The 19,498-nt window shown below is 39.0% G+C and overlaps 1 protein-coding gene across 3 annotated transcripts in view; it reads left to right on the plus strand.

Annotated features, from left to right (window-relative positions):
* The window catches only part of unc5cb (unc-5 netrin receptor Cb), a 179,847-nt gene that overhangs the window by 124,089 nt on the left and 36,260 nt on the right, over positions 1 to 19,498 (plus strand). For all 3 annotated transcript variants that reach the window (XM_088010946.1, XM_088010947.1, XM_088010948.1), the window contains exons 3-4: positions 526 to 669; positions 7,510 to 7,613. In XM_088010946.1, the coding sequence (XP_087867072.1) occupies positions 526 to 669; positions 7,510 to 7,613 (248 nt within the window). The remainder of the gene's footprint in view (positions 1 to 525; positions 670 to 7,509; positions 7,614 to 19,498) is intronic.

Consider the following 19,498-nt stretch of genomic DNA (forward strand, 5'->3'; position numbering starts at 1 on the left):
ATGTCTGCAGTTTGGTGCACATTCCTTAATACACATCTGAGCCATAAAAATGTGATTTGTGTTGAGCTGAAATGGAATTAAAGTGTTGATATCTTCTGTGACTGTTTTTGTTAGGGAAACATATGATATCAATGGGCTTATATATGCAAACACAGATGTAGGCAGACCGTGGCGGCAGCAGAGTCCGCTGTAGAGTGGCAGCTGTTGATAGAAGCGTCTGTTCCAGGGCCAGTTTGTTTGTTTGTTTGTTTGCCTGTTTGTTAGGTCCTGGCATCCAAATGAGCCCTAATCAGATGAGTTAGCAAACAGGATTGTGTTAGCTGTAACATCGAGAGGCCGCCCCCACAAGGCCCAGACCAAAACAGCTCAGTACTCAGGCTTGTCTAGTCAGTCCAGACTGACCCTCCAAAATACCACAACGTCTAAGAGGAACTTCTTTGATTTTCTCTCCTTTTTTTCTAACAAATCCTTTAAGGTTGAGTCAGTTTGTTTCTGCTCTCTAAATTTGCTCTGTTACCTCTGCAGGTCTGGTTGTGAGAGAGGCCAGCATAGAGATCACCCGGCAGCAGGTGGAGGAGTTGTTTGGGCCGGAAGACTTCTGGTGTCAGTGTGTGGCCTGGAGCTCCGCTGGGACCACCAAGAGCCGCAAAGCCCACGTCCGCATCGCCTGTGAGTTTATCTGCTATTATCCACTCCCTCATCTGTGCATTCCTCTCTAAGCACAATCTTGAGCTTGCCAGACGGTCGATGTCCAACAGGCTGTTAAAAAGGCTTTTGCTGACATCTTACTTTCATGACAGTTTAGAGAATCCGAATGGGTTTCATTGCGCTCTGTGTAAACGACGAGAAGAAAAAGCAAAAAAGCGAAGAGCCAAAGCAGTGTTTGTACACAGTAGAAGGCCTATATGGTTCCTATTTATGTCAGCATTTCCCCTTTTTTTTTCCTCCTCCATGGTCCCCATTTGTTCCCTGACTGTGTGTTTGTCCTCCTTCTGAACAGCACAGCACAACTGTTTTCAAGTAATGAGCGACATTCTGCACTGGCCCCAAAGTTTAGGCTCATTTTAAGCTGCTCCCCAAAGGATGTTCTAGTGAGAATCTGAAAAGTAATGAAACCCCAGAAGACTGCGATGCGGTAAACAGAGTTTTTGTTATGCAGAGTTGTGACATCAAGGCAGCCCTTTTTGCAACACAACAAATATTATGTAACACAACTTGCTCATGCATTGTTGTCAAAATGCCACCTGAAGCCAAGTCATTTTGTAGTACCAGTGAGATGCCTGAGCTTCCCAACCATCTGTCAGTCATTTTACGGTTCCATGACATTTCCTGCAGAGGTTTGCTCCTTCTTCTCCTTTTGGCCAACGAGATTTAAGCTTTTTATTTGATACATGCTTCAGTGGCGTAGAGGGCCTATCGCAGTTGGGTCTTTGTTTACTCAGTGGAAGCAACACAGTTCAACATTGAAATCAAACCTCTGCAGCAAAAGCAACAAGAACCAAACCGTTTCACTCAGCAGCATCCTTTATTTAGTCCATTTCCAGTTTGGATGATTTTTTTTTGTTCATTTTTCTTCTCAGCACAAAGTTTTGGACATACACAATTTAGATGATCTTGTTTTACATTGATATATTATTGACAATCTAGTAGCGGTTTGTTTTATTCTATTTCATAAAATGATGATTGACCTGAACTCATTCTTCACATTACTGAGTCAGTCCAGGACTTTTTTTTTTTTGGCTTCTGCTTCAGTGATAGTAACAAAAGGCAACTCAATTCTACTTTTAAAATGAGCTCATCTACACCAAATTGGAACAGATGGCACAGTGAGGAGTCAACATGTGTGGTTTTCACCTGAGTCAGCCGGTTTAAACTTACTTAGCATTTGTCTCTCTCAGTTTGAGCTTTTTGAATTCTTTCCTTCATCTTTAAATTGTCATATACCGACTAAGTGTTTTTCCCCTGCTGTTTGCCCTCATTTCCCTCACAGTTCCCATCTAAATTTGTTGCGTTCTCTTTAGTTTGAGCACTGGCAACCCTTATTACTGCTTCTATAAGACTAGCCTTTCGAATAGAGAATCACGCTTCCCAGTCTCCCACCGAGCTCGTTCCCGCTGCTCCACCTCCTATAATCACTCGTGATGAGCGGCCTGCCAACACTAGCCTATCCCTCAAATCACAATGGGCCCCTCTTCCCCTCCCATTAGCTTCTGCTGAATGGATTAGCTCCTCTAGTGGGCTTTCTCTTTGGGCGGGCTTCTTGTTAGAGCCAGACTCCATCCCGTTAGGCTAATGGAAACTGGGGTTGTTTTCCTCTCCTCTCCCATCATCTAAACATATGCAGCTTAATCAGATAGTGAGTCAGAGCAAGTGCTGCTGTGCAAAGAGGTTGCCATGTTAAGGACAGACCTTTCAGACTTGCAATGTATAAAAGGTTTTGCAGGAACACGTCGGAGTGTACAGAAAGTTCTTCTGATTAAATTTCTCAGTTTTTGCAGCGCACGGATTGCCTGCCGACTGAGAAAATTCTACAGTCAGATTAATTAAAGTTAATTAAAAGTACGGAGAAGGATAATTTTGTTTGCAGCCTTATATATATATTTATTTTTATTCCAGGTAAAACCTGCTGACCGACATTTTTATCCCTGAATTAGATTCAGATGTTGAATGTGTTCTGTGTGACTCCTAATCTGGACTCGTTCTAGCTGCTAATGATTTTCTCAGTGGGGAAAGAAACCATGTCTGAAGTGTGAGGTTGGCGTAATTTAGCGAGACAAGTAGCCAAACACATCCACTTAAGGTAATGGCAGTCATATGTGTCTGTTTCTGTGGAGGTTTGAAATGTTTGTGCGCAGCGCGACTCCCACAGGAATGCCAGCTCAGCTGATCGCGCGCCCCGTCATTGGGCCGCAGGGCTGATCCAGGTTCTGAGGTGTGAGTAGAGGAGAGAAACTCTAGACCAGAGGAATAGCTAAAATCCACATGCAGTAAACATAAAAGTATTTGACAGTGGCTTGCGAAACATTCCCCGCCTCTCGAACCTTAACCCATTTTTCAGACAATATAACAACATATTTCAATGTATTTTATTGTGATTCCATGTGACTCACCAACACAAAGTAATGTAAACAATTGCAGACAGAAGCCATGTATTTATTAAACACAAATCTATGTGGTTTTTTTATTTTTATTTTTTTAGTGTAGAAAGCAAACAACATCGAGGATCTCAGCAGTTCCAGTAGGGATGAAGCTGCTGGCAAAAGTTAAACTGATGTTGCTTTATAAAATCACATCCCAATTATTGGACACCTCACCGAAAACTCTTCAATATATCATCCATAAATAAATGACATTACTCCAAAACTACCATGACATGCCTATCCACTGAAACTGACACACCAGGGTAAGGAAAGCTTTTGACAGAGAAGCAACTCCAGTCAGAGAGTTTTGTCAAAAGGATAACTTTTATCCTGGCTGTTCACAAATCTGGTCTTTATGGAAGAAGAAAGCAGTTATTAAAAGAAGTATAGTTTAGAGTTTACCTAAAGGGATGCAGTGGACACGGCAAATAAGTTATGGGAGGCGCCATCGTCAGACGAGATCAGCAGAAAACTAACTGCACATTACCCTGAAAATCTAGACCGACACAGAGCTGAACAGAGCTGCTATAGGCTTTGATAAAAATATATCAACATGTTTAATAGAAGAAAACTAAGTCAATGTGAGACTTAAACTTAGCAAGATTTAAAACTGCTATTGGTCTGTGCTCTCCTGACAATCTGAAGTTTATGAAATGTGACAAAATGAGAAAATATTCCGCAGCTGTAAATACTTTTAAAAGGCTCTTTATGTTCATTTTATTTTGTTCTTTTTTGTGGCAACAAAACAACATCTGTTGGTTTCCTCTGTCTATTTCCTGTTCTTTGACTTGCACTTCGTCTTTTTCACTATGAAATATGTTGTGTCTAAATTTAGGCCCTCTTGGGACCTTATCACCAGTAAGTGGCTGCCAGCTTTTATGGTTTACTCTAAAGCGGCCAGTGGCATGCTGAATCACTGCACACTGAGCAGTCATGAAGACTTCCATATGCTGTAATGCATTTATGTGAAGGAATCAAATTTGATTTATTAGATTTAGCCGTACTGCATATGCAGTAAATCAAAATGTATCATCCAGAATGTGTGACTGTGTTGCCTCACCTGTCACACCGTGTCTGCGCAATCTTCTGTCTTTAAGAGGCAGCTTGAGCAGAAATCAGTCCGTGCGTTGTTGTTCTGATTTAGCAGCATAACTTTTAGAACAAAACAGAAACTTTAATAGCCTCCTTTGCATGTTGTTTTCTTTCCTTTTTTTTTCCTCCTTCTGTTTATTGGAGACAAAAACAAATGATGCGTCCGTCCTTGGATGAAATTCCTTAAATCGTTTTTCAAAGGGAACGCCTGTCTTGTTATTCCTTTTTCTTGTATTTCAATCTAAAAAAAAATCTTTTCAATTTATCATCCAACCTTTCAGCTTTTTAAAACTCATAGTAATGTTGGGAATCAGAGCATATTCCCCTGAAGGCATGCTTAAGTTGAACTGGAACAAGGACAAGGACTCATTCAGTGTGTTTTGAACATCAAAATATATGTATTTTTTGGTTCCTCTGGGTCTTGTGTTTTATAAAACGAAAACACACAAACAAAAAAACAAAAAACAGCCAGATCTCTCTACTTTAATATAGTGTACTCCTATTTAATACTATTAAACTAAAGCACAAATAAAAAATGTAAACATTTCTCTAAAGTTTACAGGTGTATTTCTTTAATACTCCTTCTGTACTGATCTCCCAAGACACTTTATCATATGGATATCTATTTACATGCTTAGCCCAAGAGTTTCAGAGTTCAGAGGTTTATGTTCATTTTTTGAAAAAGTCTAGAGCATAACATGCGCTACAGGTTCAGTCTGCATCACTGCTTCTCGTTTAGTCTCAAATTTTAAAATGTTGCACCTTTATGAAGTCACCTAAGATATAATAATCTTGAATGTATGTCAACAAAATAATTTTATGCCAAACAGAGTCCAGTCTATGTCTTCTGGACAAAAAGGAAGCAGGGGTCTAGATGTGTAAAACTTCTTTATGACCAAAAATCCTAAAATTCTCCACATTTCTAAAGTAGTGGCACTGATCACAAAACGAAACAAAAGTGAAGGAGTTAATGTAAGGCTAAATATGTAGCACATTTCCACATTTAACTTTTAACTAGGGCTGTAGAATATTAGGTTACATTGTATGTATAAATCAGACAATTTCTGATTAATAAACAGTTAATTAAAAAGTATTAATGTAACGTAATACTACAAGCATAGAAAGCCCGAATGCATGGTTGCCCAATAATTAGCTGGCACTTATGATAGTTAAATCAGTTTTTTGTGATGTGTATAATGCTTATACTGTTGTAATATGATACATTTGAAATATGCTGCGCAGCCATAAGATAAGGATGTAAAAATATAAATATTTGGGCATCGTATGGCTCAGTGGCAAAGCAGGTGCTACATATGCTGAGGCTACAGTCGTTGATGCAGCTGTCCTGGGCTTGACTCCTGCTTCTGGTCTTATTTACCGCATGTCTTCTCTCTCTGCCCTACTTCCTGTCCAGCCGGTATCTACTAATGGATAAAGGCCACCAGAGCCACAGAACATAAAAGAAGGCATATAAATAACCCTGAATAACAGCTCAGAAGTAAAATTGTTTGATCAACATTTTCTGCACATTTTCAGGCCGTTTATTACAAAGCTGAAAGTGGATGGAAACTAAATGCAGCATGACCTCGTTTACTTCTGGTCCTTGGAACATTGAGAAATCCAAGAGCTTAAATAAAAACATGGAAGCAGTGGGTGACGAAGAAACTTCCCTGCATTGTAAAGCAACAATTTTACCTGCACTGCAAATAAGCCGCCCCCCCAAAAAACAAAAAAAATAACAGTTGTACTCAGTGCATAAGGACCAGCTTCATCTTTCTTGAAAGTCAACATAGCACAGGCATCAGTAAAGACTAGGTTTAGGCTGCTTACTGTATCAAGGAATGTCAAGTTTCAAAGCTAGTAATTTTTTTCATTAACAAAGTTTGAAGTAGAGATACACAGTTCAGGCTTTTCGTGACAGATGCAAATTTCCAATTTCTTTAAGGTCTCACCTGTCGATTCCAGTTTTGACTGATTTGTATTTTTTTCCCCCTAAGGACTATAACACATAACAGATAAAATTGTGCTGCAGGTGATTTAATAGCAATATTAATTTTAAATCCAACTGAAAATGAAGAAACTAAGGACCATTCTCAGTAATGCATCACATCCCAGCCCTTCTACTGATTTACACTGAACTCAATAAAATGGATCCACGTTTAGCAAGGCATAGCATCCATTCATAAACACAAAATAGTGACCATTCTTGGATTTGATGCATGTATCCATTGTGTATGCCTACTGAATTAGTCAAACACAGGTATAGCTTGTACACTGAGGCCAAATAACCATACACACACATACTCCTGAAGGCTTTTTATAGAACCCAATTAACCTAATATGCATGTTTCTGTCGTAGTGAATATGAAAAAAAAAGTTATTTTTCATCACTTGGCATGTCAGTCGTGTGTCAGAATCAAGTTTGCTGTCTTTTTTTTTTTTTTTTTTTTACTTTTGTTCATCTCTATAATTGAGGTCTTTTTCATGAGATGCCAAAATGTTGCTTGTGAGAGTGCCAGGTGTTTTTATGACACTGCGTAGACAACTGACAATGAACAATCAGCGCAAATTGTCAAGGGCTGAAAATGAGGCCACCAGTTTCATTGAAAAGATGACAAAGTGGGAACATGAAGATGAAAAAAGAACAAAGACGAAAGCTTGTGTCAGTAAAGAAATGAAGTGTGCATGTGTGGTGTGGAGTATTTTGGAAAGATTTGCAAGATTTTATAGTGTAAGTGCTATATTTCCCATATTTATATATGCCTCTGCTGAGCTGTTGTTGCCTACTGTTTACACTTCACTGTAAAATGTAGGATATGATAGAATAAAACCTAATTCTTGGTGTACTTGTGCACAAACAGTCTGTTTCTAAACCAGGAATTTGTAATTCTGGTTCTTGAGTGCCACAGTCCTGCAACGTTTGGATGCATTCCTGCTCCAGTGCTCCTGAATCAAATAAATGCTTAATGACCAGGCCTTTCCAAAACTTGCTGACGTTGCTCAGGTAATTTGGCCTTTTGACTGGGTTGTGTTGGAGCAGAGATGCATCCAAAAGTTTGGAGGACAGTGGCACTCGAGTACTGGAGTTGCAAACCCCTGCAACAGTCAGCAAGGTGCAGTTTGTCTACATAATAAATTTGGCGACAAAAATGTTTTCGCTTTACTCAGCATTTATTCCTAACTTTATGTTAAAATATGTCTCTACATCTACTTGTCAGTATCATACTGTGCTGTAGATTCATGCTGATGCACAATGTGCTTTGTCTGTTCCCCGCAGACCTGAGAAAGACATTTGATCAGGAACCTCTGGGGAAGGAAGTGTTACTCGAGCAGGAAGTGTTGCTGCAGTGTCGCCCACCTGAAGGCATCCCAGCAGCTGAGGTAAGATTTAAAAGACCTTTTTACTGAGCTCGGTACACTTAAGAAAATCGTCTGAATAATCGTCAGTGTTTTCTTTTTTTTTTTTTTTTTAAATAAAAATAAAAAAAAAGAAAGTTCTGATATTGACGTGAGAAATGGAGGCAGTGGAGATTTTCCACACTAAGCTTGGCTGAAAGCTCCCACCTCAAATCCAGTAAACTGGCTTCTCTGTAAAGAGGTTTATGTGATTTTCACTGACTTTTTGGGGTCAGTTTCTGATTAAAAGTCAACATCATGTCTGATGTAATGTTTTCCAAATAACACTTAAAGGACTGCAAAAATGCCCTGTATCCATGCATATTGCTACATATTCATCTATTTATTCAGTCTGTTCATTTTACAAGGAAATGTAAAATCGCTGTGCATGTTTTATTATATTATTATTATTATTATTATTATTATTATTATTATTTTATTTATTTTTTTTAACTGATGAAATGCTTTTTTTTTTCTTTTTTTTTGGCCCTAAAACAACACTGAACAAATCCGATGCAGCCCAGTGCACAGATAATGACATTTTGCACCACTACATGGACTATTAAAGTGCTTTGGTTTTTCTTCCTGAATGCCGGCCAGTCACGGCAATTTGATGGAAAGACAATTATCTGCAGAGAGCACACATGCACACACAAAAAAAGAAGAAATGTGTCTGGGCAACCTTGGCTTCGCTAATATTTCCTCCTTTCCTTTAAGTGTTACAACTCAGCCTGAAAAGGCTCAGTCGAGATAGCAGGAACATAAAAATACAGAGTGGAAGTGTGGTTTGACGGGTTGAAGTTGGGGGTGCTAAACTCTTGAAGGCTGATTGACCCGGAAAAGCTGAGTTAAGTGAATGGAACTGTGCAGAATTTATCCCTCCTAAAAGTGCTGACAAGCTGAGTGGACAAAAGTTGCGGGACTTGCCGTCTGTGTCCAACCCGGCATTCACTGTGGCTGTGATTCTTGCAAATTCTGAGTACGTGCACAGCCCTGTCTGAGTGAATTTGTGCAACCTTTGAGTGCTCATTTGGAGTTTGGTCATGCTCCGACTATGTCTGCTATGTTGGCCATGTTCCTTTTCTGGTAATATCATCGTTATACTTGTCAGACTTTCTTTTGGAAATTGAGCTAGAGTTACTTTACGGTAAGCAGCAGAAGCAAAACTTTTTCATCTGTTCAACGATGTTGGTTTAAAAAATTACACTGTAGCCGGAGCAGAATGTTGCAGTTTAACATTCAGGGACTTGTCAATGCATTCGCACCGCCTTACACTTATGTTTGTGAGATTACAAAAACAAGCTCCATAGTATTTTGTTGCATTTCATCAGGATTTTTGTGATAAACCAGCACAAAGTGGTGCATAGCTGTGCAGTTAAAGGAAAATAAATGATGAACTGAAAAAAAAAAAGAAGAAAAAAAAGTATTTACCCCCCGACGGATTCCAGTCAGTACTCGGAGTAAATAGAAAACATCTGTTTTTAAAGGATAATTAAACTTAATAATGACAACAGCCGTCAAATCCACCCCCAAAATTAATGCTTATTGTTGAATTAACCATGATTAAAACATTTCACCAGTCACTGTAGCCCTCACTATTGACAAACCTGAGGAATAAAACAGAACCTGCTTGACGACACGAAGTAGGCCAAATATCTGAAACAACAGCACATAATGTCTTGATGTAAAAACATTTAATGCAATATAAAATATAGGTTATTGATCTACAAGTTTGGGGGGAAAAATGACAAAGCCCTTGATAAGCCTTTGGGACTTCAACAAACAACAGAAAGAGCCATTAACTATGTTCCAGCAGAACAAAAAACTCTTAACACATGCAGACAGATCAACAATGTGATAATATGGATCAAAGCTTAATGATTAACTTAAATCTTAACAGAGAATCTGTCGCAAGATTTGAAAATTTAAGTTTTCACATGGTGTGTGTAATCTGACTGTAGGTTACATATCCAAAAAGATGAATGGGCAGAGTTCCTTTGCAGTGTTTAAATATGTAAAATTAGACACCCCATAATACTTGAAGTTGTAGTTGCAGCAAAAGGAGGTTCTACAAAATATTGACTCAGGAGCTGAAAACAAGTTTACTAATCAGTTTGATTTGTATTTTTGCAAGACATTTTAAAAACACTTCACAGAAACGCACTACTTAGTGTTGTTTGTTTACAATAAAACTCAATTAAATAATAATAATAATAATAAAAAAGTTGCTAGACATTTTATTCAGTACTTCAGAAGCCATTAAATTTACTACATATTGTTGCATGAGTCAGTACTCTGACTGCAGACAGTTTTTTGTAACACACCTCATTTTTGTGCACAAATCGGTGCATAAAAGATTCTTTTCACATGGTAATATCCCCGTTTTACCCTAGTGCCAGGTGATTTAGTGGGGGTGGAAAAAAGGAATAACTAAAAGCTGCTTTTTCATCTGTGTTTGTGAGGCCTTTTTTTCTCACACAGGCTTGCCAAAGAGAAGCCTTGGAAACAAAAAAAGGCAGATGGGGCTAAGGCTGTGGTTACATATGAACTTACAGAAAAAATGCAGCAGCCGCTGCGACGGGAAGAGATCTGTCATATTTCACCCGCTCAAGACACACAAAATATAGAGAGGATGAAAGAAGCTGAAGGCAGGAGGAGGAGAGCTGTTATGGTTTTGTCAGGGCTTGATTCACTGGGATGTTGTCAGGCCTCCAGTGGGCTGTTGGTTCACTCAGTGGTTCCTTTGCAGGCCTCTGGCCAGTTTCTGAGAGGCTGGAAGAAGGGCAGCCTGTGGCTGAGCTATAAAAGCATTGCTCCCACAGCACTTTTGGATTTTTCATGTGAACTGTATGTGACGGATATTGTGCCGTGCATGAAAAGGACAAGCAGGACATATACTCGTGCTGATTGTTCATTTTCAGGTGAACATTTTGTGTCACGACGAGGGAAAATAATTGTCTCCGTTGTTGATTGCACAGTGTGACTGTAGCTGACCGGCAGGTAGTTCGAGAGTCATTACTGGATTAAAAAAAGGAGAAATCAAAAGCTGCTTGATTTCTCCTTTTTCAAAATGCAAAGGGATACTTGGAAGAAATGTTAATGGTTTAAAAATAGGGCTGCAGCATATTAGCATTGATGTAGCAGTAATAATTGTGAATCAGTATACTGTGCAGCCCCCCTGTTTTACAAAAGTCATTTTTTACCATTGCGATAGAGGGTTTTGTAATGCTAGCTGAATATAAAAACAAACAATTAGGAGGAAGGCAACCAACTAACATAACCTTTGACGTTCATTTCATCATCTGTCAAAGCTTCGTTTGCTGCAACTTTGATTTTGTGACCTTGTTTAATGTTTGTCCCCCATGCAGCAATTAAACTCCTACTCGAAGGGTGGAGCCAAAACACAGCCAATCAAGATCACTGGCAAAAGAAAACAAACAACAATGAGCTTTTGTTCTAGGAAATTTGGTGGGGCGACTTGCTATTTTTCATTTTTCAGGAAACCAACAGGAAAACATTTCTTTTTTTGTTCTCCTCTTCTGAATAGACAGTTGCCGAACTAGAGCACCATTGCCCCCCCTGCGAGGCTGGACTCAAAAAACATAAATCTCTGGGTGGAACTCCATTCTTAAACTCACAAAAAGTGCCATGAATAAAACTGCAGATGTTTCAGGAAATTCAAGCAGAGTACATTCAGGGGCATGGAGATCTTCCTGTGGCTCAGGTAGAGACAAATTAAAACGGTTCAGAATCTAGCAAAAATAGAGGAAATAGAGATATAAAGGAAGAGGAAATATGTTTATCAAAATCACTGACATGAACAAAAATGCTAAATAGATGCATTTACAACAAAACTAAGTCCAAAGCTTTCTCTCACTTTTAGTAAAAAAAAAAAAAAAAAAATCCCTGCACTGTTTGATCCCAATGGGCTCCAGCCCTTCTTCTTTGTCTTTCCACATTTTTGACCATTTACATCAGCAGCCGTAAGGATGGTTAACCAAAGTAATAACATCCTATGGTTCTATTTAAGTATTTGTGATTCTTTGATGGGTTTCTTTTTGCCGAGGCTTTTGCCCTCAAAAAGTAAAATTCTGCTGAGTAGTCCAGATAGTTTCTGTGACGGTTCTGCAAATTTCCCTAGCGAAAAATCGGAAGCAGATATATATATATATATATATATATCAAATATATATATATATATATATATATATATATATATATATATATATATATATATATATATATATATATATATATATATATATATGTAACGCAAATGTTATATATATATAAAAAAATATATATATATAAAAAAAAATATATATATATATATATATTTTTATATATATATATATATATATATATATATATTTTTTTTTTTTTTTTTTTTTTTTTTTTTGTAGTTGACGCATACATTTAGCCGAGTACAGCTAGTCTCTGGATACTGGAAAACGCACCACACAGTAACCCACACGCACAAAGAAAACAAGCAGCAGGCATTTACTTTGGCTCTCCTCGCGACCATTACCAGTGGAACTTTGGCCTGGGCGTACTGAAAAACAGAGAGTGAGGTTTCTGAAGCAGCATAGGGTTTCAGGCATGTATGGTCTGAATAAATTAGATACTCAGCAGGCTCTCTTAAGAGCCATTGTTACACGTTTCCATAGCCATGAATATTTGATATATACTTAATCAGGAACAGAGGGGAAAATGTAACTGTTGAGAACTTCAAGGAACAAAGACGAGGGAGCCATTTAGCTGTAAAGGGCACTGTTTCACTATTATGTGGGCTTAACTGGGAGCTGCATGTAGTTATAGTAATAAAGGTAAAAATAGGGTGGGGTTCCATCAGCTCAGTGCACATCTTTCCCCCTTTGAATACCACCATGAAGCTCTTTCATCAACTTCTGAAGGGCTTCTCCACAAGCAAGGCTGGCCCCTTTTCATACTTCAGAAATATGTGGCAGGCTCATAAAATGGACAGCGAAAAGAATGTAGCATTATTGTGCTTTTTCTTCTGCCGAAGGCCCCATCTCCATTTCACAGCACTTGTCACGGCCCTGAGACAAAGACGAGAGTTCAGAGGTGACGCTGCACAGCAAGCTGCTAAGCCCGTTTCCATGGGAGCAGGATTTTAATTCAGGCATCGCCTCAGTCAGCCAGGGTCCTGCCGTGTTATCGCGGGTAACGAGTCATTGATGCTCCGTGGGGAACAGGCCTCTCTGCCGTGATTAAGTCCATTGGCTTTGCTGAGAAAAAAAGCAGAGAAACACAAAGATCTGCTGTTCAAGCTTCTCCGTCTGGAAAAAAGGAAAATTTAAACAAAAGAATTTTAGCACTTGAGAGACAGAAAGGCCAAATTTAAGATTTCATACATATATTCTTTTGGATTGCTGGGCACACCAGAATGGGTTACATTTGCGTCTTGCTCCAAAGCTTCAAGGTCTAAAAAAGATGTTTGACATTTAAACTATTTTAATATGCATAAATAAATCAGTCTCACGAACCATCACATACTTTAAATAAAACTACTTACCATCCCACTGAATGATTTCTGTTACAGATTTGTAGAAACGAGAGATTTCTGTATGAGATCAAGGTTTATTTAGGCTCGATTAAAGATAATCACACCTAATTTAAATTATGTTGTGATGCAGTGGTTATAGCGGGTGCACCGCATGCAGAGGCTAAAGACGATGATGCAGCCATCTAAAGTTGGAGTCCCATCCACCTGCCTTTATCCCCTTTCTCTGCCCCTTTCCTGTCGGCAGAGAGAAGTCCATTGGCTTTGCTATATGGTTGTTGTAATCTGACATTAAGTCTCAATAGCAAATTAACCCAGATTTATTGGGAATTTTAACGTGTTTATTTCAAATGAAGTTCCCAAGAGCTGAAAAAAAAATGTCAAAAAAAGGGAAGAAGAAACGTATCCTACTATAAAGGACTTTTCTTGCCTCAACTATTTAAAGTGGCTTAATTTACACACGGGAATAAGAAAAATAAAGAAACTGAACTTAAAGAGTAAGAAGACACAATGAAAACAATAGAACTGAGGTTAACTCGAAATGAAGCAATGTGGAAAATTGCACTGCCTGCTTTCAGTTAGCTCCCCAGTCCTTGGAGCCTGTACTTTCTCCCCCAAAAATTTATTTTACGTCTCAAATTCTTCTATCATTTTTCGTTATTACATGTATCACAAACTAAACACACTCTTTAACCTTAAAATTATCGGATTATATCGTTGTTGCTGATTTAATGTCTCAGTAACAAATTAACCCAGATTTATTTAATGTGTTTATGAAGATCTGACAAAATAAAAAAGGCTTTTGTTTGTAATATAACACCACACAATGCTTTATGTAAGAGTTATGAACAATTCATAGATCTGAACTCCAATATAAACCTAAATTTCAGGCTTTTGTTGTAAAATGATTTCCAGTAGTTTCTATACTGTACACAATAAATGTGTATTTTCTTATTTTTATGAAAGCAACCAATGTTTTTGTGGCTTTAGTGTTTGTGGTCTTCTAATGCTTGCTTATCTTCATTTGTAATGCTAAATGACGCCCTGATTCTCCCTATACGAATGCAAAACGTCAATAAACATGCATCTCCCTCTGCTGAGGATCCCTGTTGAAAGGACAGGCTAACCCTGACTTACTTGGATAAGGATGTGTTCTTGTTGTTGTTCCAATTAATTAAGTTTGCATAAATCTCACCATCATAGCTGTTTTCTGCGTCATAAACTAGGCTATTTGTTTTATTAGCCGTAGTTATTGATGAACAGTGTTACACAGCAGTCAGGTCTTTATCAGCAAGCAGGCTGTTGGTTTGAGGAAGAGCTGAGCTTTGGCTGGATGGGTCACAAAGCAGACGGTCCAAGAGACGGCAGAAGACGAGATGTGCTCCCTTTAACTGTGAAATTTTGGGACACTTTAATTGGTGCAGACTTGGCATAATAATAACTTGTTTACAATGTGGGACGTTTCTATAGAAACTCCAATATATTCCAATCAGTCTAATTGCTGAGCTTTATTGACATCGCCAGCTTTTCCTTTCAGTATACGCCACATGAATGTCTGGTATTCTTGATGATTAGGCTTAGTTTCACTTTAAAGGTGATTTGGAAGCAAACAAGAAGCAGCATATTATCTTGCCTTGCCAACAAGAAGCTAAGCACTTTTTTTCCCAGGGAGAATGGGGCCTCATTGAGCTATGAAGGGGTACCAGGAATGTCAAGAGTAACAGCACTTCAGTGCCCACGGAAACAGCTAAGTGCATTTTCATCAAGGCTTCCCGTGGGAGTTAATGTGTTAGTGGGCACCTGACTGCAGCCCTGTTGCAGCCAACCAAAGATCGCCCTTCAGGTGCTCACCTGCCAATCACCAAAGTTTTCCAGTGTAAAGGCTGTGATTTCCTGTAATGGCTCACATTTGTGAGCTTTTGGTTTTCTCCGTGAGTCACTTCTCCTCTTGCTGTCACATTCCAGTGGGTCAGCTTTACCTGGAAAATGTCACGCCAAAGAAGCTTTTCTGTGCTGCAGTCTATTCATTCGGGCTTCCTGTGAGTAAGAAAAGAGTTTTAAGATGAGATAGAAATGTGCTTTCAAAGCTAATGAGTGAACTACTTCACTGTGTTGCACGGCCTATGACTACGACATGGCAAAATAAAGTCCCTTTGCATTTGGCTCCAAACTTCCACGATGGAAAAATGTATCACTTAAGACATTCAAATAGATCACAGAGTGAAAGAATGGAGTCATTTTATCATTGATATTGAAAAGGGGAAGTAAATATTAAAACGATCTCATGGTTTTTAATTTTTTATCATATCTAGGCATTTAAACTATATACAAATTCCTAATAATTATAGAGACAACCCTTTTTGGTTGGGCTCGGATGTTTACTCTGAAGGCAGCTATTCGGTGTCATTGTGGCTTCTCCTTAAGCTGCAATGGAGAAAGAAAGTAACTAAACCAAATCTTGAGTCAGTGCGATAAGGTATGTTGCTCTCTCAACACTGAACCTAATTACTCACCTTTCACCCTGTCCAGTGGAACATAAACAGCACAGTGGCACTGGCAAAAACCTGCTGTACTCCTGCTGCAAAGTCTTCTATAAAAAAAAATAATAATAATAAAGAATCCAACCATACACTGACATTACATAGAGGGCGTCTGACCATGTTCGCTTCTACAGTCCATTCTGGTCCAAATCTATTCAGTATCGTCGCATTCCTCTGTCCTGTCTGATCAACACCATCTGATCTGCAAGTTGAAAATGCTTTTTTACCACCACATCTCAAGACATCGTACCTTTGTGAATTCGGGCTTGTGAATATTTATACCTCTCACAATCCCACACTTGTCATGCATGCGTCTGCAGAGCATATGGCTTCTTCTCTGATAATAAATGATTTAATTATCAGTTGGTAACCTATTGTGGTTCATCCTGCAGGTTTGTCATTCGACTCTGGAGAGGAAATGCTGTGAAAAAAGGGATAAATGAATAATTTAGGCGAGACAGATAGTTAGACTTCACATGAAGGAGCTGAAGAGCTCATAATGACTTCTTTGTCGCACATTTCTGAGGAACATTTTTTTTTCTTCACCTTTCTTGTCTTTTCACACCCTTCTCTTCCCCCACGCACTGCTGTGCACTCTATTTCTGACTCTGCGGTGAGTAATGACTGCTTTTGCCTCGCGTCGGTTCTTAACAAGTGTGTGGACTGTACATAGTGTGTTCTGTGTATTAGGCTAATTAATGTTGTGCTGGCACAACCAGGCAGAGCACTGAGGCGTCCCACTTGGTGGCTACTCCCACGTTGCTGCTGCAGCGTGGTTTGCAGCCAGGTTTGTAGACTAGAGGTGGGGGGGGGGGGGGGAATGACAGTGGTAGGACATTGAAGAAGAACCCCTGAATTTGGACTGAACTTGATATGTGTTTACAGTTTCTGGCAGCTACTAATGACATTTTTTAAATCAATAATTGATCATGTGTCATACGCTAGATCACATTTGTGATAAAATGCTGACATAAAGTCACCGTTAGCTCTAAGACATCTAGTTTTCCCAAATTTCTTTGGTGATTTCACTGAAACAAGTTTAGAATATGGATCTGAAGTAGCAGCTGTTCAAGATCTGATTATGTATTTGAATTTGCAAATCAAATAAAAAGTCTTTACACATGCAGATGTTTACACAAGGGCTCCTCAGATCCAGGCCTTAAGGGCTGGTGTCCTCCAGCTTTTGGATGCATCACTCGTCCAACACACCTGCATCAGATGGATGAATTACCCCCTCAGTATTCAGTAAAGTTCTCCAGAGGTCAGCTAATGACCTGATTATTTGACTCGTAGTGCCGAAGCAAAGACATGCACCTAAAAGTTGTAGGACACCGATATCCCCTAGGACTGGAGACGCAGACCCCTGTTCTAGACTTATAATTAAAGAAAAACACATCTTTAAAATGGTCATTAAGGACCACAGATACAGTTTTGGCTCATTGTGTGCAAAATATTGAGAAATGACAAACATCTTAAGTCTTTTGCACGTCAGTGTGAAAGTATTCATGTGTTTTGGACTGTTTCACATTTTGCCTCAGTATGAGAACAAACTTCTCTGTGTTTCAGAGACCAACGTAGGAAAAGTACAATTGTGAAGTTTAAGAAAAAATAACGCAGCTCTATGAATATGTTTTACAGATAAATATACACAAAGTTTTTTTACTCTCTTTAATACCACTTTAATAAAATTCAGTGCAGTCTTTTGCCTTCAAAAGCCGCCTAATTGCTTGAACATTGCTTTTTGCTGAGGCCTTGGAAATGTATTAGGGAATATTAGTGACACGTCAGAGAAAAAGTTTAAAGAGGTTTAAAACTGGGTTAGTTTACAAAGCAATGTTCTGGACTTTTAACATTACACAGATTACAGTTCAGTCGATCATCAAGAAATAGAGTTAACCGTAAAGCTACCAAGCTGTTACCATGACGGGCTGGCAAGGAAGCAGCAGCAAGGCCCACTGTTACTCTGGAAAAGCTGCAGAGATCAGATGTAAGGGATTCCATTTATTTAAATTAGTGGATTTTTCTATCTTCAGGCGAAACACTTCCTTTTAGAAACGTAACACTGCACATTACCTCAGACACCCCATTTCCACAATGACGGTCACAACATGATGCTGTGGGGATTTCTTTCTTCAGAGGGAATGAAAAGCTAATAAAAATGTATTGGGATTGTGGCTGGAGCATATCATTAGAAGAAGACCAAGACTGTCTCAAGACTGTTGCAGAGGTTTGCCTGCCAGCAGGACATAAACAAACAGCCAGAATTACAAAAATCTAATGAGGAATTTTCTGCAAAATTTCTAAACTTGTTCACAGATATCCAGACGTGGGAGTTTGAACTATATTGCAAAGCAGAGTGAGCAAATACTTATGCTTTCAGGTGTGTGAAGCTGGCAGAAACATAGATCGATGCTGCACTTGCAGCAAATGATGGTTTTACAAAGAACTGACTCATGGTGACTAAAATATACAGCATATTAGGGCTGTTGTAAACGAATATTTTAGTAATCGAGTAATCTATCGATTATTCTTACGATTAATCGAGTAATCGGATAAAAAAAAAAGTAAAATGAAATATTGGTAAATCTGGCATAATACCGATGTTACTATCAGATATCAATATCAGTCCAATTTTTCATATTTGAGCATCCCTAACAGTTGCTTTTTTGTAGTTTAGAAAACTAACCTGTAACAATAATAGCTCACTTTCTAAGTTAACCAGAAGAAAAGTTATAGAAAAATCTGAAATTATATTGAATTTAATAACAAAGAGGCAGGCTCACAAATATGCTTATAAAAATGTCTACAATCCAGCTTTTAGTTTATGTATTCATCTTCAGTGAGTTTAATAGATTAATTAAACTCACCTTGCCACCTAACCTGTCACGCTTTGGGTTTGAAAATACGGGAAATGCCGCCTGGAGTGGGAGGAGAGGGCGAATGAACGAACGTAAGATGGGGTGGAGGGGAGGAAATAGACCAGCGGACTGACGAACCGTTAGACCGGGGGACGAACACGGGGGGAAGCAATACGGGATATTTACGACACCTTCACTGGTCACACTCAGAAACTCATCTACCAGCCATGTACGATGCGCTCCGCCACCCGTTTCTTCAGACCGGGATATGAAATTTATTGTGCGGTTCGTCGGTAAAGCTACATTTACACGGTAAGCATCAGCTACTCAGCCGCCCGCCCTGTTCAGTCTATCCGCTCACCTCAGCGCTCTTCCCGCCGTTCGCTTTCAACCAGCAGCCCCGGAGGAGAAATGCTGCCGTACTCCAGGCATTCCCCCAGTCATTTTAAGGATGCTTATTGGTTCCCCAAAAACGATAAAAAGTCGGGCATTATCATCAATCCATAAAATCCCCACGGGCCAATCTTGAAGATTGTACTTTATGCCGCCGAGACTTAGCTTTTGTCAACAACAAAGAGGCGGAAGTGAGAGCTCCGCGCAACGCAAATGAAGTCCCGGCCGGAACACGGTGCGCTAACTAATAAAACATAAATTAACGAAGCTTCGAGGCAGGTAAATTTTCCTCGAGGAATTTTAGTAATCGAGGTGCTCGAATCATTCGAGGAATCGTTTCAGCCCTACAGCATATATAAATTGTTCATTACTAAAACTAATCAAGATTTTCTTCCCACATGCTGCTTCATGTTGGACTATCACGTAAAGTCATAATAATAAAAAGTAGTTAGGTTTACAAAGTTAAAATTATTGGTAATGTTCACCTTATTTATTTTGCTTTTCGCGATGTCCAACACATTTTGATCCTGACCATGCTGGTCTTTTTCATTGCTT

Source organism: Poecilia mexicana, unplaced genomic scaffold (genome assembly GCF_051168715.1).
Source record: "Poecilia mexicana isolate PSO_F unplaced genomic scaffold, ASM5116871v1 scaffold_12, whole genome shotgun sequence".
Lineage (NCBI taxonomy): Eukaryota > Metazoa > Chordata > Actinopteri > Cyprinodontiformes > Poeciliidae > Poecilia > Poecilia mexicana.